Genomic DNA, 19,324 nt, shown 5'->3' with positions numbered 1-19,324 from the left:
CTCGTTACAAATGGCACGATTCAATCAATAGTTTTTTTACACACAAAAAGGGTTATCAATTTTACTGAACCATATTAGGACCCAACTCAGGGGGTCACTGGGCATGTTCAAGACTCTCTGACTCGTTCCCGCAGACCGTTGGAAATTCTCTGCCCCGGTCGATGTCTTTGCGAAACTGGCAATTTGACTCCAGACTTAGTATCATCTATTCTTGCCCTTTTTAAGCCCGTTTTAGTACACAACCAACTGATAAGAATATAGACAAAATCATACTTCCTCAGTCTCATATTACTCGCACTAGTCTATTTCGACTCGTCCCAAACTACTTACACTATTTATACTAAAAGTAAAAAATTATGGTTATTACTAGTATATTATACTCCTTCCGCTCCGTCTTAATCTTCTCTACATTATTCTTTCTCTTACTTTACATTTTCTCCGCTTTAACTATTTATTACTCCTTATGTTTTCAAAATGAGTGCAGAAATGAAACGCCTCTATTAACATGGAATGGAGGAAGTAATTAATTAAATGTTTCCTTATCAACTGATCTCTCATTACAATTAAAATAGTACTAATTTAATTACACTAAAAAATCAATCTCAAATTACTACATAAAAACAAAAGTGCGAGTAACATGACGGAAATTACACAGTAGTCAATCAAAATAAGCCAAATCTATCCCTTAAATACATGTGAAATTTGTGTTTTTCAACAGTTTAATTTTTTTTGAAAGAGAAATTCAAAAGGCGACAAAAAAGGCACTCAGATAAAAGTAGAGAATGAGACCAAAATGTGATTCTGGCTTAACTAGTGGATGGGGAAAGATGTACTACCTCTTTCAAATTGACAAGTTTATTAAAAAGATGGGAGCATGGGAAGGGAAAATTGGAGATAACACTGGCTATCTACCTGGGATGGTTAACTCTTTGGAAACCTTTACATTTTCTAGATTGAGAAATTGAATTTCTCTATTTCTAACATTGTTTTGAAGGTTACTCTGAACTTGGAGGATTATGACTCAGGAGTAACCCAAGTACGTTTCGCTTAGAGAAATTTCGTGCCACCCCGAGTATAAATACATATCTAGTTCGTCTTGCAAGGAAAACAAGGATGATAGATTGATCAGATGTGGCGCATCAGGAATCAAGGATGATCTATGCATCTTTTGCAAGGAGGGACATAAGCATTGGAGAATTTACTTTTCATTTACAGAATTTCAAGTTTGTGTTACTTCTGGTGCGATACATTGGAACATATCCACGTATCTCTTCAAGGACCCGAAGACTTGCATCATTTCTCGGTTGAGTTTCTCTCTCCACAAATTTGATAGAAATATGTGAATCTTTATGTTTTATATCAAATCTTGGTCGATATGAAAAAACTACAATAACATGATGTTCCAAAGATTTGAATCAAACTGGGAGACTGAAAAGGAGTAATATTAATTAATTTAGTACTAATAGTATTCATTATTACACTTGTACGGTGTATAATAATAATAATAATAATAATATCGATTTTTACACTTTAAGGAGTATATGATAATAAAAATTATAGTAAATACTTAAATATATAAGAATATTAAATCTGAAGAAAAAATTAACTAAAAAGATTAAACACTATTTTCTTTGTTTTTCGGATTCTTATTACTTTCACTGTTCGATTTAAAACGAAAAAAACACCAAAATTTTAAAAGCAAGTAGTATTACATATTATAATGGTATGCATATTATTTTTTCGTAAACCACTATTAGGAATTACTTTTGCTGTATGATTTAAAATATTACAAACAAATTAAACATGCCCCTTATGTATTTGGATTCTCTCGTAAACCATTATGATAGTTTGCATTTTATTTTCTCCTCTTATTTTGTAGTACATTTTTTTAAGTTTAATTAATTCTTCGTATGCTTTTTTTTGCTTTAATTTCTTCTAATGCATTTTTTTAAAACAATTGAAACTTAGCTCAAATAAGCCAAAAGATGAATTATTAGTGAATATAACAAACCCTGAGAAAGCTAAAACAAATTATTAATAAAGTAAAGAGATTTCACCTAGGAACGATGAAAATTGAATTTAATTAGTTTTAAATTAATTTCCCCAAAACCCTGAAAAAATGCGTAATGAATTTGTAAACTATTAGTATTAATTTTAAAAATACCATTATACCTCGATTAAAATTTGGTTAAGTAATGGTAATAATTTAAAAAGTTTAAATAATTTTGCTGTTTACAGATAAATATCCCTATCAATAGGGGACATACGCAGGCCGGCGGGAATCCGTATACAGTAATAAATTAGTCTTTGTTAATAGTCTTAAATACGTACACTTTGCCTAGTGAAATTACCATTACGCCCCTACATTTGGTTCCTATAGTCAACCAACCCCCCAATAATCAAACCCTTAATTAATTAAAACTTAATTAGATGCCTTGCTTTCAATGGTCCCCTCCAAAATCACCAAAAGAAACCCTAATTATGAATAATTGACACAGTTTTAACCACTTTGGGGGGTCACTTTCCTCCCTTCGAATAATGAGTAAAAAAAATTATTATTTTGAATAATTGAGAGGTGGGTAATTAATCTTTTTAATCTGATCAATTACCGCAAATTATGTTGTTGGGCTTTGAATTTTCATTACGCTTATTGGTTTTAGCTGATTATGTAATGTTGCATTTTTATGTTTTGATTATAAATTAAAGAGAGCCGGCTTTAAATGCTTATTGTCAATTGATCGGAATAATTGTTTGGTTTTAATTAATACGAGTAATAGTAATAACTTAAATGAAAGAAAACATCGAAGTTTCAGTTTACCACGAAAATTTCCCGCGAAAGTATACTTTGAAAATTTCCTAGCATTTCTTTGGTTTATAATTGATTTGTAGGTTTAATTATTTACAGCTAGGGTATACTATAATTTTGTAAGATTCATATTTTAGTAATAAATTCTAATCAAAGTTCATTAATAATAGTAACAAAATTCTAAATTATATATTATTATTTGGTAAATTCAATAGTGGAACGCAATGGGATATACTAAAAAATATAGACTAGCCGATTCGACCCGGCATAATAGTGTTAATTACAATTGATTTGTATTTTATTTTCAAATTATGGTCACTAAATGAGGTTGCCATTTTATATTTACAAAATTTCATCCCATAGCGTGTAGTAAAACTTAATTTGGACTATTGATATTTATATGATGCATGATCATGCATGTATACAATAATTCCCCTGGATGCCGACCGAAGTTGTCCGCCGGTATGTATTTTTAACAAAATTCCGATGACAATGTTCTCGTCGATAAGGCGGGCCGCAATTATTCCGCATAATTTTGTTGATGATTCCGTCGGTAATAACTGGTGGAATAGTGTCCGTCGATAAATCTTACAATGTCCGATCGATGCAATTCTTGTGGTGTACAAATGTTATAAAAAATGCATGTAATATATAAAATGAGTTAAGGCACAAGAGACTATGGTATTGTTACAGTTGTACTATACTAGTTTGAAACGTAAGTAGATAATATGATATTCTAGTTATGGTTTTGTAATTATACAGGTTTGTATAGAGTTGTTTGTAGCAAGATGAAGAAAAACAAAGTACTGTACATTAATAAAATTTATGTATAGATATAAGGCAATTCAGAAAACCTATAGTCTAACCTTAAATATTTTTACTTTTTACAGAAACTATACTTAGACAAATAGTTTTAGCAATTAGCACCATATGATTAGATTTTCATTTCTTGTATAGGTGTATATACACAAAGACAGCTTTCGTTTAATCATGTAGAATCGTAGATTATCTAATTATACTAGTACTACTATTATTGCAGACATTGAAGAAAAAGTAAAAAGTAAAGTAAAACAATTTAAATTCTGATGATGAAACTAAAACCCCCATCTGTTTTACTTAAGTTCATACACATATATATGAAATTATAAAATGCAAAAAAAGAATTTTCCACATCAATACTAATAGAAGAATATTTTAGACACTTTTCTTTAAATTATAATCAACACATATTAAGGGTTTATTCACATTATTTAATTATTATTAAAAATGTCGAGAATTATAAGACATAAAGCAGCGTATTTTCCGGTGGAAAGGAGCAAAAGTTGGCCGGCACACACGTGGCAGCATAGCAGCCGCTTGATCCTCATGCAAATGGCTTTCCACCTTTAGATCATGACTCTCCGTACTTCCTTTTTCTAGGTTGATCATCAGCATGATGAGTGAAATATTTGATCAAAAAAAGGAGAAAATTTGAAGAAGATGATGGAAGTTGTTGTGTGTAGAATTAGAATTACTACTCAATTACACATATAAGTAAGCAATAATCAGAATCATCTTGATTAGATTAGAGAGAGAAAGAGGAAAGAGAAAGTGAAGAATTAAGCAGCTTTTAGGGAGAGGCCATGGCGGCGTGGCAGACCTGTAATTCTGCGTCTTTAATGCGAACAACACAACCTCAGCCTTGAAAGACAGCCAATTCCCCCCTCCTTTTCTCTCTCTCTCTCTCTCTTAAAAAAGTCATCGCCCCCACCCACTCAATCTCTCTCTCTCCTCACCTCACCTCACCTCAAAATAAAGCTGCCACTCTTTCTCTCTCTCTCCAAAAATAAAAAGCAAATCACACCCTAATTCATTCCCGTTGTTTGGGCTATCTTTGTTATTACAACTTTCCCACCTCAGAAATTGTCTGCCCTCAAAACCCACAATCCAAGAATCCCAAAAACGGCCGCTCCCACCAGTCATTTTCACCATGACAACATGGCCGGCTTCTTCTCACTAGGCGGCGGCGGCGGCGGCGGAGGCGCCTCCTCCGCCGGCCGAGACCAAGACGGCCAGAGCAGCCACACCAACAACAACCCGGACATCAACCCGGAGAGCTGGTTCCTCTACCGCAACGACGAGATCCCGCCCTACCGCGGCTTCGAGCTCTGGCAGCCGCACCAGCAGCATCAGCCGCAGCTGCAGGACCTCTACGCCTCCGCGGGCGGGCTCGCCGTCGGGCCCAGCCGCGGCGGCTTCAGCATCACCGAGGAGTCCGCCCGCCCCGGGTTCCTCATGATGCGAAGCGGCGGGGGCGGAGGCGCAGGATCGGGCGGCGGCATCAGCTGCCAAGACTGCGGCAACCAGGCCAAGAAGGACTGCTCGCATATGCGGTGCAGAACGTGCTGCAAGAGCCGGGGCTTCCAGTGCCAGACCCACGTCAAGAGCACGTGGGTCCCCGCTGCCAAGCGCCGCGAGAAGCAGCAGCAGCTCGCGGCGCTCCAGCAGCGCCAGGAGGAAGGGAAGGAGAGGGATCACTCCTCAAAAAGACAAAGGGAAAATAATAATAATAACAATAATAATAATCCGAGCAGCTCCAACTCCCTCGTCTGCACCAGAATACCTACTTCCGCTACTGGTAATGCTGCTAATATATACACATAGAAAAAAGAAAAAACTTTTTTTTTTTTTTTTTTTTTTTCAGAAACTGTTATGTAGTAGCCAACTACAATGTTACTTTACTTTACTTACTATGATTGTTTCTCTTTTCTCTTTTCAACAAACCACTGTTTGTGAGTATTCTCGCCAGTGTTTGTCATATTCCCTAATATTGCATATTGATTAATTAGGGTTAGAGTTGGGGAATTTTCCGTCGGAAGTGAGCGCGGAGGCCGTCTTCCGGTGCGTGAGGGTGTCAGCAATCGACGACGCGGAGGATCAATACGCGTACCAAACCGCCGTCAACATCTCCGGCCACGTCTTCAAGGGAATCCTCTACGATCAAGGCACGGAAACGCAGTACATGGCCGCCGGAGAGACCTCCTCCGGCGGCGGAAGCGTCCAGCAGCTCAATTTAATCGCCTCCACCGCCGACACCGCCGCAGCAGCAGCGTCGCCTTCCCCTTATTTGGACCCCTCTTTATACCCAGCCCCCCTTAATAGCTTCATGGCCGGTACGCAATTCTTCCCACCACCAAGATCTTGATCAATTACTTACATCAAAAATAAAAAAAAATTACAAATTCATAATTTCCACATTTTCCCCTTAACTCAAACTTAATCATATATTATCCAGAAGGTGAAACACACAAGATTAATTAGAGCTTAATTTGAGGTTTTTGTAAGAAAACATAGTAGGATTATTTGTGGTGGTCTTTGACTCTTTGTTGTAAAAATCCCATTATTAATATTGGATTGGAAATTCAGGGGATTTATGTCTGGATTTTTTAGTTTGTAATTCCTATGCTTCTCTTTTTTTAATTTATATACCAATCTTTGATGATTGAATTGTTTGTCTCAATGAAATACTCCTATCTACTTTGGTTGAATAAAATGTTAATATTTCTAGTTTTTTGATTAATTTTCTACACATTCACCAATATCTTTTTCTCTATATTTATTTATGTCAATTGTGTTCCATCAATTACCCACAGTGTTTCTAATGAGTATGCACATTTTTAGGGAGCTGCTTCATTGCAATTGAAATTGCAGTTGCAGTTGCAGTTGCATTTTTTAATTTATGGGAATTAATTAATTTGCCTAATAGGGAAAATACAAATCGAGATACTAATGTAAAAATGGCAGCTTAGTGAAACAGAAGCATTTGGGCATTTTTCTTGATTCAGAAATGCATATATTGTTTTCAATTATGAAGAAGTAGTAGTAATTAATTGGTACGGTTATACATTTATTTCTTTCCTATATATGAAAGAATATTTCTTGAAAATGTTCATTTTTAGTACTCAGCATTTTCTTTATTTTGCGCGTGGGATATATATGTAGAATTGTTCTCTGCAGCTAGGTAAAATGAAGCAGATCTACTGTGATCTTATTCTTTTATTGTTGGCTAGTTTACTTATTATATGGAGTATTTAACAAACACCCATTTTATAAGATTATTTATTTGTTCGCGTGCATTACTTAAATAGTAGTATCAATAATTAATTCACAATGCATACAAATTTACACGATTTTTTACAGGCAAACCATAAATTTCTAGCTAGGTTTTATTTCCCTTTGATATGTTAGATTTCATTGAATAGAGGAAAGACAATAAAAAGTACTACTAACATTCTTCATTTTGGATTACTTAAGTTTTCTTGATACAATTTTTTTGGTTTTGAACATGAAAGTCAATTTTATAATTGATTCTATATACATTTTCATTCATGAAAGTAAAATTCCATACTTTTATTTTTTATTTTTAAAGAGCATACACATCTGTATAAAATACTTATAATTTCAAAGCATATGCTAAGAGAAGTTAGAGTTCATAATTTAAAAAAAATGAAGATAGGTGAGATTGATTTAAAATACTCCTATATATGAGTGACAGCAAGTTGAAGTACTTCAATTAATAAGATTAGTGAGAGATTTGTCACTCCACCAACCATAAATACTCATCGATCATTTCTTGCTAATTAAGTTTCTACAACATTTTATATAGTAGTATTAATTAATTACTTATAAATAGATTTTGTTATTGATGGCACAATCAATTAATTACTACTATAATTGTACTAACATATTAATAATTGCATTAGCATAATATCCTGCGCACGAACTGAAGTTAGAAACTCAAAATAAATAAATAAAAATCAAGCCATTGACATATAACAGACCTTTCAATCAAGATGATTTGTCTTGATTTGAGGGATGACAATGTGATTAGATGGATCATTAACAACCTATATCAATAAATAAATTAGTTTCTAATGCTGTAAATTTATGTATATGTTGTCACTAGCTAGCATATGACATTGATGACGACTTGAACATGATGAACCTCTTTCTCTATTTTTTTAATCTTTGTTCCTTGTTTGTGTGTGAGTGAACTCAGTGCATTATTGGTTTCTAGAAAAGTTAAAAGACGAATCCGGATATAGTTAGAAAAACAAAAAATAAATAAACATTAAAAAAATAAAGATATTAATTTCTTGTTTAAAATAAAGATATTAATTCAAAACAATACTTGGACGTTTTCAGGTCTGAGGATGCTACTGATACATGTCTGTCCCCCCCACCATTTCATTTAATATCTAGGGTTTAATTTTATATAGGAACATGGTTTTAAAAAATAATGTGCAATCCATACAAAAGATCGCCTATTATAACCTATAAATTGTGTTAATTAGCATTAGGGCACGAAAACTATAATAGAGGATATTGACTAAATCAAGTGGCAAGCTTTCTTTTATTGGCATCATTTTAAGTAGTACTACTCCTCAGACAAGAACATAAGTACATAATACTGAAAAGAGTTCAAATGATAAGTTTTAATCAAAATCAATCAAAAAGATGGAGTACATCATATTGGTGCAAATTTCTTGAGAGCCAAAAATTCAATATATTTTAGACTCCACTTGGTACACCGAAATTAGGATATATATAGAATTGAAATTAGAATTTTCAATTCCAAATTCAATGTTGGTTATTGTAAAAATGTATGGATTTGATATTGAATTACAATTGCACGACTCGAATCTCATATTAAAAGTTAATAATTGAAATTCTGAATAGTTATAAAATTAGATACCTTAACATAGTGTGCACACATTCAAAACACACACATGCACTACCCACCATACACAACAAGCACACACACAGCGCGCGCACGTAGTGCACACCCACACATACACATTGCATGTAGTGTGTGTATATAGTGTGTTATGTATGTGTGTGCACTTTGTATGTGTTTGTTTGCGTGGGTCGTGTGTGTATGTAGTGTGCGAGTATGTGTCCGTAATATGTGTATTTAGTGAGTATGTGCATTATGGTGGCGTTCGATTGGCATGACTAATTATCATGAGACTATCCATCTAGGATTAAGATGGAGGATTGTTTTAGTTGGAGGAGGGAGGCTATGACTAATTATCATGAGACTATCCATCTAGGATTAAGTTGAGATGGTCAATCTTATTAACCAAACATGATACATATTTAATCATGAGATTTAGTCTTGCCAACCGAACACCCCCTACGTGTATTGGGTGTGAGCATAATTTTTTAAATTCAATTCCACATCAATTATTGTTTCTATCAAACAAAGGATTTAGAATAGAATTCATTCCAATTTAATGCTATAAAATTCCAATTCTACTCCAGTTTCAATTCTGATATATTACCAATTTATCAATTCTCATTTTATTTTAATAGATTTTCAAATAAAGATAGAATTCGATATTTTCGAATGTACGAAGATTTGAATGATTTTGTGTGAAGCTTATAAAAAGGAGACATTGCATGAATGTTAGTCCCCCTATGGAGGTAACATGCAGCCGAAAGAAGATTAAACATATCATGTCAACCAAAAATAATATAATAAAAAATATAAAATTGGCTTTCCCAATGTACAGGAAAAAGCCTTTCGTACAAAGCTACTTTCCCATCAATTCTAAATATACTAAATTTAATGAAAATTTTATGTAGCAAGAAAAAAACATGACTATGAATGTTTTTCAGCTTTTCTCGTATCCCAAACATTTCCTCGAGCAACAAAACCCAAAAAGGCCACCTCGTATTCTTGTTCTTGAAATCCAAAACATTCACTCTGGTCAATATTACTATACAACAAATAATATTATTATATTAATATTACATGTTTTTGTGTGTAAATTCTTATCCACTTCAATCTTATTTTATTCCTTCGTAAATTTAAAATAATGGGGGGTTTTAATATTATATAGTAATATAGGAGTAGTAGTATTTTATTTTTTTTTATCATTACCTTCGGTGCAAAAAAAAAAGAATGAAATTGTTTATTTTCTTGCTACAAAATCACTGTTCATTTACTAATAATAATAATGATATAACAATATGGATTTATGAATCATCATCAAGAGTTGTGTTTGCTTGAAAATCACAATTAATTAATTGCTGATAAGGGCTACAGATATCTTGTCGTTTATTAATTAATTAATAAATTTCTATAATAATATGAGAAAATATACCGAATTCCGTGTGTCGTTAAAATGGGTATCATATGATATGCGTGTTTTTGCTTTTGTCCTACTTGTCCAACATTACTCTAATTGGTAATTAATTAAGCTAAGTATTGCTTTACAATATTAAAACAGTAAAATCATTGATTAGCAACCCTAAATCTTATGTTGATTCTTCACTCACTCATTTGATTGGTGGTTTCGAATTTTATTGATTGTAGGCTTCCCTTTGGCATAGTTTTGCTCAGCCCTAATTGGATCTATTCCCATTCTTCTGCTTTCTATTTTTTTTTTAATGGAATTATGATTCTCTCAACTATTCTCTTTTATTTTGGTGAAAAGCAAATTCCAGTTATTAATCAATTCCACAAAGATAGGATTTAGTATTCATATTAAATTCAATGTGAGCTGAGTGTGGAGAGAGATATAGTACATTTTATATTAGGTTAATTGCACCATTGTTTACTGTTTTATTATACTATTTATTACAACACGACATTTTAGTCCTGACACAAAAAGAAGACATTATCTCTGCAATCTGTGTGGTCGCAACATATATTCAAAATTAAAATTGGGGACTTAATTGGATGCTAGAAAATGTACTAATTGTGTGATTATACAAATTTTTAACAACGCTGTTAAGTTTGTCTAAATTTTAATAATAGGAGTACTATAAATCCCACAATGTAAACCTTTTCAAGCAGTCACGGTCCCAACTTTAATTTTGCATTATTTCAATATAAATTGAAATCACAAATTGTAGCGATCATAATTAATACTATTACTAGCTACCTAAATGTCGAGTTGTAAATTAAGAAATGAGTATACAGGGATGTTTTCATATGCACTTAACCTAATTAAAAATCTCTCTCTCTCTCTATCTATCTATCACACACACACACACAAAACAATATTAGTGTAATTTAGTGAGTCGTATTTGCTTTCACCAACATAAACGTCCTCACAAAATCGTAAAATTTATAAAGTTTGGGTCATTATGTAGTGGTCATTGAGTCATTGTAAAGATATGTAACTAGTGTTATTATCCACAATTAATTCTTATTTATAAAGATTGGATCCCAACATGCAATCTCCTCTAGGCTAGCTCTAGCTAATTTTGTAGTGAGTGGAGCTATAAGTAACATGGCAAACTACACTATCCAGACTGAGAGTTTTGATTCTTATATAGATGACCATGTATCTGTCTGCTATTAATAATGAATGTAGCATCATACATTCATAATTAATTTGTGCAACTCTCCCGTTCCAGAGAGCCAAGTACAATTAGAGTTTGTATTTATTAATGTAGTTATTGCAGACATTTGGAAACTGACATTTAAACCATGTCGGTATCAACTAAGATTGCGTGGCAAACATAATAATTCGTGGTAGATTATGGTGCACTAATCGCATATTGGTTTAAATTTTCTGTCTAGTTTAGTGTTTCACTATTAACTTATAATTTATGTAAACATATACTATAGGATGTAATCAAATGCAAAACTTCAAAATATTATACAAACTCTAAATTATAATTTAGACTGTTAGAAAATATCAACAGATGATAAAATAACAGCAACAAAAAATGTCAACATTATTTTGTCATCTATTGACATTTTCAACAGTCGCCGACATCATAGTCCGTACAAATTTACATTTTATCACTACTCTACTATTGATATTTTAGTTTTCTGCGTGACTTGTTTCTCTATAAAATAGGAGTACTTAGTTTGATTAAGTGTTTCATTTACTTTGTACTCCTACTACTTTTGGTAATAAACCTCACATCCCACTAACCCATTCTGCTCATATTTTATAAAGTAAGGTTTATACTCCAACAATTTCTTTTACACATTTTCCATTATATTTCTAAAAGTCCATGTCAAAGTCAACTTATGATACATAATCATGGACGGAGGGAGTAAAATGTTTCATTTGGTTGTACGAGTATTATATCACTACCATTTAATTAGATGTAAACTAAAACAGCAGATTATGAAATACAGTCATTTAGAATACCATTTTGCAGTAAAGAACCTAGGAGGAGGGTTAATTATTTGGTTACTAAATAATTTAATGATTTTGAGCTAGGCTATATATAGCTTGATTATTGTGCCCAACAAATATTTAGTACACAAAACAATTATCAAAGCCAATAAAACAGTAATAATGTTGTCTAGTTCACTGGACGCTATTGCTATTTGCTGTTAGTGTACTGATAGAAACGTGGAGTAATGTTTTTATCCGGAAAATGATACATTTCAAGTTTAGATAAATAACTCTCTCTCTCTCTCACACACACACACATATATATATATATATATATATGTGTGTGTTTTTGTGTGTAGTGTATGTGGCAGTGTTAATGCATGATGAGAATGTGTTAGAGATGTTGGAGTTTTATCAGAGTGATGATGAAATGCCCTACCAATCAAAGTGGCCAGGCCACCCCAATGATCCCATATTGAAAGATCAATTTCATTAACTACAAATGTATTTTCCCCACACAACAAATGCATCAGGCCAGATAACATTGATTGCATGTGAGACCCAAAGAGCTAGAGACACAGCAGAGTGACTGGTCCATTATCACAACTCAAAAACTCAATCTCTAATCATTACAATCAAAATTAAACAAGGCTTTATATTAGACGACGAAATTATAAACTAAATGCAAGAGCATAACAATGTAGATTGAAGATTAAAGTAGTATCATTAATTAGTCAGTAATCGCCTCAAAATGTGATTCTCACTGTTGCAGACGCATCTATACTCACAAAACAGATTTATACATAGATATTGATCCTTTCTACCGTTCATGGCTAGCTTTGTAAAAGCTCACCAGGCAACGGATGGATGATGTATCTGAACTCCCGGCATCTCGTTCCTTCCCTATAGAAATACATCTTTTGTCTTGTTAGTGAGGTTTGCTAGATTTGCTGTGACGACAGACGAGGCTTTCCCTTGCCGGAATTTAGGTATTGGGAGACGAAGAGTACCCCCATCACGATGATGAGGCAGCCCACGAGCGTGCTGAAGAATAAAGCGCCTGGCTGCCTCGTCTGGACGAAACCATACACCCCACTAGAGGTCACGAGAATGAGATCTGTCAGCCCATCATTTGAGAAATCATCGCAAACCAAAGAGTGTGTCGGAGGTGCAGGGAGATTCACACTCGTCACCAATGCTCCTCCAGGAGATAGCACGACGGCTTCTTGATCCCCTGCTGCAAGAATCAAATCCTGGCTGTCGTGTTGGCGCAGTGGAAATGGCTTTAGTGTGGGGATGACAGTAGATTCACTCATCCCAGATGGAGATGGAAGGTTCGACCATGTAGCGCCTGTCAGGAGTTGCCAATTCCAGATGGCATCATGTCCATGCAAGCCTGGAGAGTATGATGTAACCTGAAACATATGTAATAATACATCTTTAATCCAGAGTATACGTAGAAAGTTTCTTACGTATTCGGTAGAAAGAGAACATGTGAATTTTAGATTTCAACCTTCAACGACCATAGAATAGTTGAGGAGATGAACAATAAGTCAAAAGGAGAAATTAAGTACATAGGGACAGCACAGCATACCTCCCCTCGATTTGTTAGGAAGATGACATCACCATGGCTTCCCTTACGATGCTTGTGGCCATCATTTGTTGGGATCAGAATGGGTGCTGCGACCTCCAAAGAACTCAAATCTGCATGTCGACCAAAACCTCTGGAGAACTCCCCATGTTGGAATAGATTAAAAGGAGCGTGATGACATATCGAGGCATTGAAAAGTTGTTCCCGAACTGGAACGCCTGATGTAGCAACAGCCCAACAGGGGCGCAGCACTTCAATAGATCCACTCACAACAGTCTGCTCAGCACCATTCGCTCCAACCACCTATGGATGAGACAAAGCACAGAAAGTGTCTTAAATAACATGATGAATCACCTCAACTAGTCCAAATGTACTAGTAATCACAAAATCCCTGTTAGTTTGGAGCAAAAGATCACCTGAACATGATCTAGGACACCGTCTCCATTAATATCAGCATGAAGTCCACCTTCTTGAAGATGCAGCTGGTTTCAAAATCAATTCAATACATGAAGTCATAAGGTACAAAGAAAGTAAAGGCACACAAAACAAACTCGAGCTAAATCACGTCTATCCAGGAAATGAATAAAAATATAGCTGTGATGCTACAATCGAATCACAGGCTCACAGCAAAATCACTCGCTAATTGGCCAATGATATTGTTTCTATTATAGATGTTAAACATCAACATATAACCCAAATAATGATGATACCCAACCATAGGTAAAAAGCTTTCAATAGAATAGCCACAATAGCCAAATTTCCATAATTCTGTACTCTTCTTGTACGTGTGTCAATTATGAGGTGTTATAGAAACCCGAGAATAAATCTTTTTCTATATCTGATTTTCACCTTACATAGTGTGCGTCCGGATGCCAGATGAACAGCTTCAATCCCTTCCTTCTCATGAGCAACAACAACATTAGGTACCCACCACAACTGAGTGTAATTTGTTATAGTAGGTACATAAGGCATATTCTGCAGAGTCAAATCAAGGAAGTGATCAGAAAATACCAAAATGAGTACTGCCAAAAGGCCAAGATAACATGAATATGATTATCAGCAGGTGCACTGCACATTCATGGGATTGCATAGTATTCCATGTTGAACCCATTAAAACCTACAAACTCTTTGCTAGCTACTAAATAATTTTGAAATATCTTCCTTAAAATCTAATATAATTTGGAATCTGAAATGTTTACAATGGATATAGAACTAAGTGTCATGTGTTAAGATGCATTACAGGTAAAAGCGTCTCAAAAACGTACAGTACATCCTCCAAGCCTCTAACTGTTATCAGTGAGTATATGAGAAGAAAAAGGAAATTATATACTGAAAGAACTATTGAAAACTCACTTTCTTTGTTTTTGCTGATTTAGCCATGTTAACTGTCTTTTCAATGGCATTGGAGATCTTTTTCGTCACATCCTTTCCAGGAGATTGCTTTTCTTCAGGCTTGTGCAAAGGGTAGTTAGTTGACTTGCCAGGTAATTTCTTCAGTGTTTTCCTCTTGTGACGCCTGAAATGTGCCAACTTTAGTACAGTGTCTTCCCGGCGTTCCTGATAACATGCAACTCACAATTGTCAAAATTATGAATCAACTTTATATCAAATCAAAGATGCTGTATTGGGGATGAGAGCGAAAAAAAATCACAACTTACCCAGTGATGTGGCATGACCCCTAGAATGGATTCTCTAAACTCCCTGCATTCAAACTACAGCAGAGAACAACTATGTAACTTCTTCATCATTATGCCAATAGAGTTGAAAAAATATCGAACAGACAATAACACATTTCTATTATACAAGCCATACATTATATAAGGTAGGATAATTGAACCAAACACTTGAAATGAGCATTACAGGAATGTGAATGTGAATGTGAAGTGAGACTTTGCCTGCATTTCTCATACGTCACGATTACAACCAGTAACACCTAGTAACTAGAATTGTATAAGTAGAGAAACTTGGCCCAAACTTTAATGCCTTCCATGTTGGTAATTACTCCCTCCATCCCAGAAAGTTTGTCACAATTTTCCATTTCCGTTTGTCCCACAATATTTGTCACATTTCACTTTTTACCAATTATGGTAGTGGACCTCATATTCCACTATCTCATCCCCACACACATTTTATTATAAAACTAATATATAAAAGTAGGATCCACATTCCAACTAACTTTTCAACTCACTTTCCATTACATTTCTTAAAACCTGTGCCCAGTCAAAGTGTGTCAAAATATATGGGATGGAGGGAGTATTAATAATATCCAACAAACATTTGAAATTGCTTATCATTTCAAGTTCAAATGTAGATCCCGCATTCAGTCATAAAATTACCGAAACTTGATGAATGCATTTCATCTCCTATGATTACAAATGCACATGATATGTGCTATTTGAAAATAATGTCTATTTTACTAAAAGAGCACCAAAAGCTGATTCACTAGAGCTAGCCCTTTCTCATCTTTCTATATCTCCTAAGTCCTAACAATTCAATTTCAAACCATAACTTCGTACAACACATACATGAAAGAGTATATAAGGTTGGTGCCGTCCTCTACTATAGAGACAAACATGTACTAGAGTATATTTTTCAAGAAATGGTTTGTCGAGAGTCAAGAGTGCATTATTATTCCATAGCAACTTATCAACAGACATTTTTATCTGCTTCCCCCCATCTCCCCAAAAAATCGACTTCCATATATTCTCCAAAATACACCCGACAACTGTTTTTGAAGTCAGCGCAGCAACTAATGAGTTCACCAAAAACAATATCAATCATCAGCCTCTTAGCCAAATTTTACTTAGTAGATTACCTCTCCCGGATGACGGGTATTTAATGCATGGACGTCGAGCTTGTAGTTGTGCTGTGGAATCAATTGTGCTGCATCAGATGTTTGAGCCTCAATGTTCTGCTAGATAGGAAATTTGGAATCAGCTTGAGGGCACATTACAAATAGTTCGAAGGAGGGGAAAAAAGATTACACATTTTAGTAGTTGATTTTGTTACACATGTGCGGAAATAATATGATCTAGTAAGTGTTAGTCTAAACGAATCACAAAAAAAAGTATTTGGAATTGGAATTGATCCATGAAAAGAATGGAAATTGGTGAAAATAAATGATTGCCTCTTTTTTCCTGGTCCACCGCAGTTCACCACTCCGGCCAGAAAAAGCATAAACCGCAAAGTGTCGTAAATCTACTGTTCCTGCATTTTCAGACTCCTGAAAACACAATGAAATATATAAAATAATTAGCAATAAAATATGCATATTGAGTCATTGACAGCCAACTAATTTTGGGTACCTAGAGTGAACATATAAAATAATTTTATATCCTGCTTAAATCATTTTTTTTGGAATTTTCATCCATTCAAGTATTCAACAAAATAAAAATCACAAATTTATCAGTATCAATTATCATGGAAGTTCTTACATCCTTTTCAGCGGCACTTCTTCTGTGATCCTCGGCTTTTTTCTCAGCCATCTCAATCTCCTCAAAAGGATCAATATGCACCTGGATTTAAAAATAATCAAATAGAGATAAAAGCAACTAGAAATTTAGAGTAAAGCATTATACAAAGAGATGGCAGTGTCCTAAAACCAAACATTCTAAAGGAAATTGCATGTTTAGTAAAGTCAGAAGTCCATTTAAAGAGGAATAGCATAATTTTCCAAGACTGATTAGAAGACCAACTACGTCATACTATTAAAATCACTTCACCAATTGGAATAATTACAAATGATAACTATTATTAAGAATCCAAGACCAGAAAACCTTTCAAAAAATAAGAAGGCTGAAGTCTGAACATCCTCACACATAACTTCAAAAATTCCAGGACTATATATGTAACTTCCACAGCTGTATGCTACAAATTAGGCGCAATGGTAAGGAAACTACATATGCTGAAAAATATTCTGAAGACTTCCTTCCAAATTCTGGTAGGGCAAAAAGAGTTTCAATAGAACTCTATGCATAAACTATTTAAATATACTCTAAGGATAAGCATCATACATGAGGCTGCATCTCCATTCTGCCACCAACAATTACCAAGCCAGCATCTCCATGCCTCAATGTATAATTACTAACCGAGATAGCAATCTCCCTGTGATGAGCATTATGCGGAAAATCCTTCTGTCAAAGGAAAAAAATAGGAATCAGCACATAAGGAAGCAGAACTTCATAAGAGCAATATGAATCTTCTAACGCACCTGCAAATTTTCTTCCCATAACTTCTTGAGGTTGTGGTCGAAGCACATGACGGACCACCCTGATGTCACAACGACTAAGACCTGCTTTCGTGCTTCTCTTTTATTGTAAGTCTTTTCAATAACTCCAGTAGCCATAGCCACAGCACGCCTACCAGTAGCTATGCGGGTTTTGTCAGGCAAAAGAGAGACCTCTGCCAGCACTCGTGCTTCACTAAACCCTTCGTCCACACGTCTTGAATGAGGTTCCAAAACCTAAATGCATATTCGATTTAGAGTTAATTCACAAAGGACACGTCAATTAGCTTCTTAGGAGCAAAAATTAAGGGTTGCATTCTTATGACTTTTACAATTCTCTTTTGATGTTAACTAAAGCTGGTTTGTTTAGCAATGCATCATGGTAGATAGCTGTTTCTAGCAAATTTCACAACACATTTAAGTCTAGCAGCTGTTCCTTCTTTTTAATAAGAAACGATCTGATATTCTGATCGTATACGAAAATCAATAGTACTAATATACCTGAATTTTTGCATCGTGCGTGGCTATGAGAACCTCCTTCTTCCCGTCGCCGTTCAGATCGGCGACAATCGGCGGCGGGAGGCGGTCTCCCTCGTACTTTATCGGATACTCATCGGAAAGATGGAACCACGCCTCTTTAAACGAGAAATCACCCTCGTGCTACATTCATCAATCAAAACTGAATTGGCCTTGGAATTTGAGTACAACAAGCATGCTGCTAGGGTTTAACTAACGATTTGCACAATTTAACTGTAAGCATACCTGGAGAGAGAAGAAAATCGCGAAAGCTGAGAGCATCAGAATTGCTAAATCTCGCTTCCTCATATTTTCAATTCAATTTCCTCTTGTTTCAGAAATTGTTCCAGCTATCCTGCCTATCGGTGAATAATCTCTGCTAAGTATGAATATTTAACTGATCAATTGCTAAGCAGGAAGATTTCCATCGTCTTTGTCGGCATCTATGTGCTTCAGTCTAGAGAGAGAGAGAAGGAAACGGGTCACGCTTCAATATTCGAGAGTCGAATTCGATTCGTACCCGGTTCCGGTGGTTCATACTTTAACCCGATTAGATAAATTGATATTGAACTGCTTCCAAAAATTATCCGTCAGAACTTCGAAGTTATTATTACTCCTTCCGTCCCGACTAAGATGACACATTGTTTAGCCGACACGAGATTTTAGAAGTTATTAGTTAAAGTGTTTAATTGGAGATAGAGAAGGTGGATGTAAGTATTAAAGTAGAAAGATAAAGAAAGATGGATATTTTAATAAGAGTGAGAAAAAGTGGTTGAGTGTATTAATTGGAGAGAGAAAGTTATCAAAAAAGGAAATGTGTCATCTGAACAAACTAAAAAGGAAAACATGTCATCTTAAGCGGGACGGAGGGAGTACTAAGTATGACCCACATGCGATGCACGACCCATTCTCTTTTATTTATACTTATTTTATACTGTAAAATGATTTTATAAATTCATAAAAATATCATTGTATGAAATCTGAAATCATAAATAGTATATAAAATAAAAAATAATTGTTAAAAAATATAAAATTAAACAAAGAAAAAAAAATAACAC

The 19,324-nt window shown here is 34.6% G+C and overlaps 2 protein-coding genes across 3 annotated transcripts; one reads left to right on the top strand and one right to left on the bottom strand.

Moving 5' to 3' along the window:
- Window positions 1-4,290: 4,290 nt before the first annotated feature.
- On the top strand, window positions 4,291-6,359 carry LOC125212207 (protein EXPRESSION OF TERPENOIDS 1-like). Its single transcript, XM_048112303.2, has 2 exons — window positions 4,291-5,423; window positions 5,635-6,359. The coding sequence occupies exons 1-2, from the start codon at window positions 4,784-4,786 to the stop codon at window positions 5,988-5,990; spliced, it is 996 nt and encodes a 331-aa protein (XP_047968260.1). The 5' UTR covers window positions 4,291-4,783; the 3' UTR covers window positions 5,991-6,359.
- A 6,280-nt stretch (window positions 6,360-12,639) lies between these two features.
- LOC125214660 (FG-GAP repeat-containing protein) lies at window positions 12,640-18,782 on the bottom strand. 2 transcript variants are annotated; one of them, XM_089069288.1, is made up of 13 exons: window positions 18,513-18,782; window positions 18,252-18,429; window positions 17,736-17,987; window positions 17,539-17,658; window positions 16,960-17,040; window positions 16,653-16,748; window positions 16,341-16,436; window positions 15,184-15,237; window positions 14,879-15,082; window positions 14,375-14,500; window positions 13,942-14,007; window positions 13,529-13,828; window positions 12,640-13,349 (listed from the first exon to the last, which is right to left on the bottom strand). In XM_089069288.1, the coding sequence occupies exons 3-13, from the start codon at window positions 17,868-17,870 to the stop codon at window positions 12,876-12,878; spliced, it is 1,752 nt and encodes a 583-aa protein (XP_088925414.1). In that variant the 5' UTR covers window positions 17,871-17,987; window positions 18,252-18,429; window positions 18,513-18,782; the 3' UTR covers window positions 12,640-12,875. The 2 variants fall into 2 exon arrangements, with proteins under 2 accessions (XP_088925414.1, XP_047971733.1); XM_048115776.2 differs by having other exon boundaries at window positions 18,252-18,410.
- Window positions 18,783-19,324: the final 542 nt, after the last annotated feature.

Source organism: Salvia hispanica, chromosome 3 (genome assembly GCF_029641045.1).
Source record: "Salvia hispanica isolate PSC_SH4W2 chromosome 3, Shi_PSC_v1, whole genome shotgun sequence".
In the NCBI taxonomy this organism is placed as follows: Eukaryota; Viridiplantae; Streptophyta; class Magnoliopsida; order Lamiales; family Lamiaceae; genus Salvia; species Salvia hispanica.
This window is presented reverse-complemented; position numbering and strand designations above follow the sequence as displayed.

Coding starts and splice junctions, on each gene's coding strand:
- LOC125214660 (XM_048115776.2), bottom strand. CDS start 18,575: ATGAGGAAGCGAGATTTAGCAATTCTGATGCTCTCAGCTTTCGCGATT. Junction 17,041..17,538: donor GAATGGAGATGCAGCCTCAT/GTATGATGCTTA, acceptor TTTTAAATCCAG/GTGCATATTGATCCTTTTGA. Junction 16,437..16,652: donor GGTGGACCAGGAAAAAAGAG/GCAATCATTTAT, acceptor CCTATCTAGCAG/AACATTGAGGCTCAAACATC.
- LOC125212207 (XM_048112303.2), top strand. CDS start 4,784: ATGGCCGGCTTCTTCTCACTAGGCGGCGGCGGCGGCGGCGGAGGCGCC. Junction 5,424..5,634: donor AATACCTACTTCCGCTACTG/GTAATGCTGCTA, acceptor TTGATTAATTAG/GGTTAGAGTTGGGGAATTTT.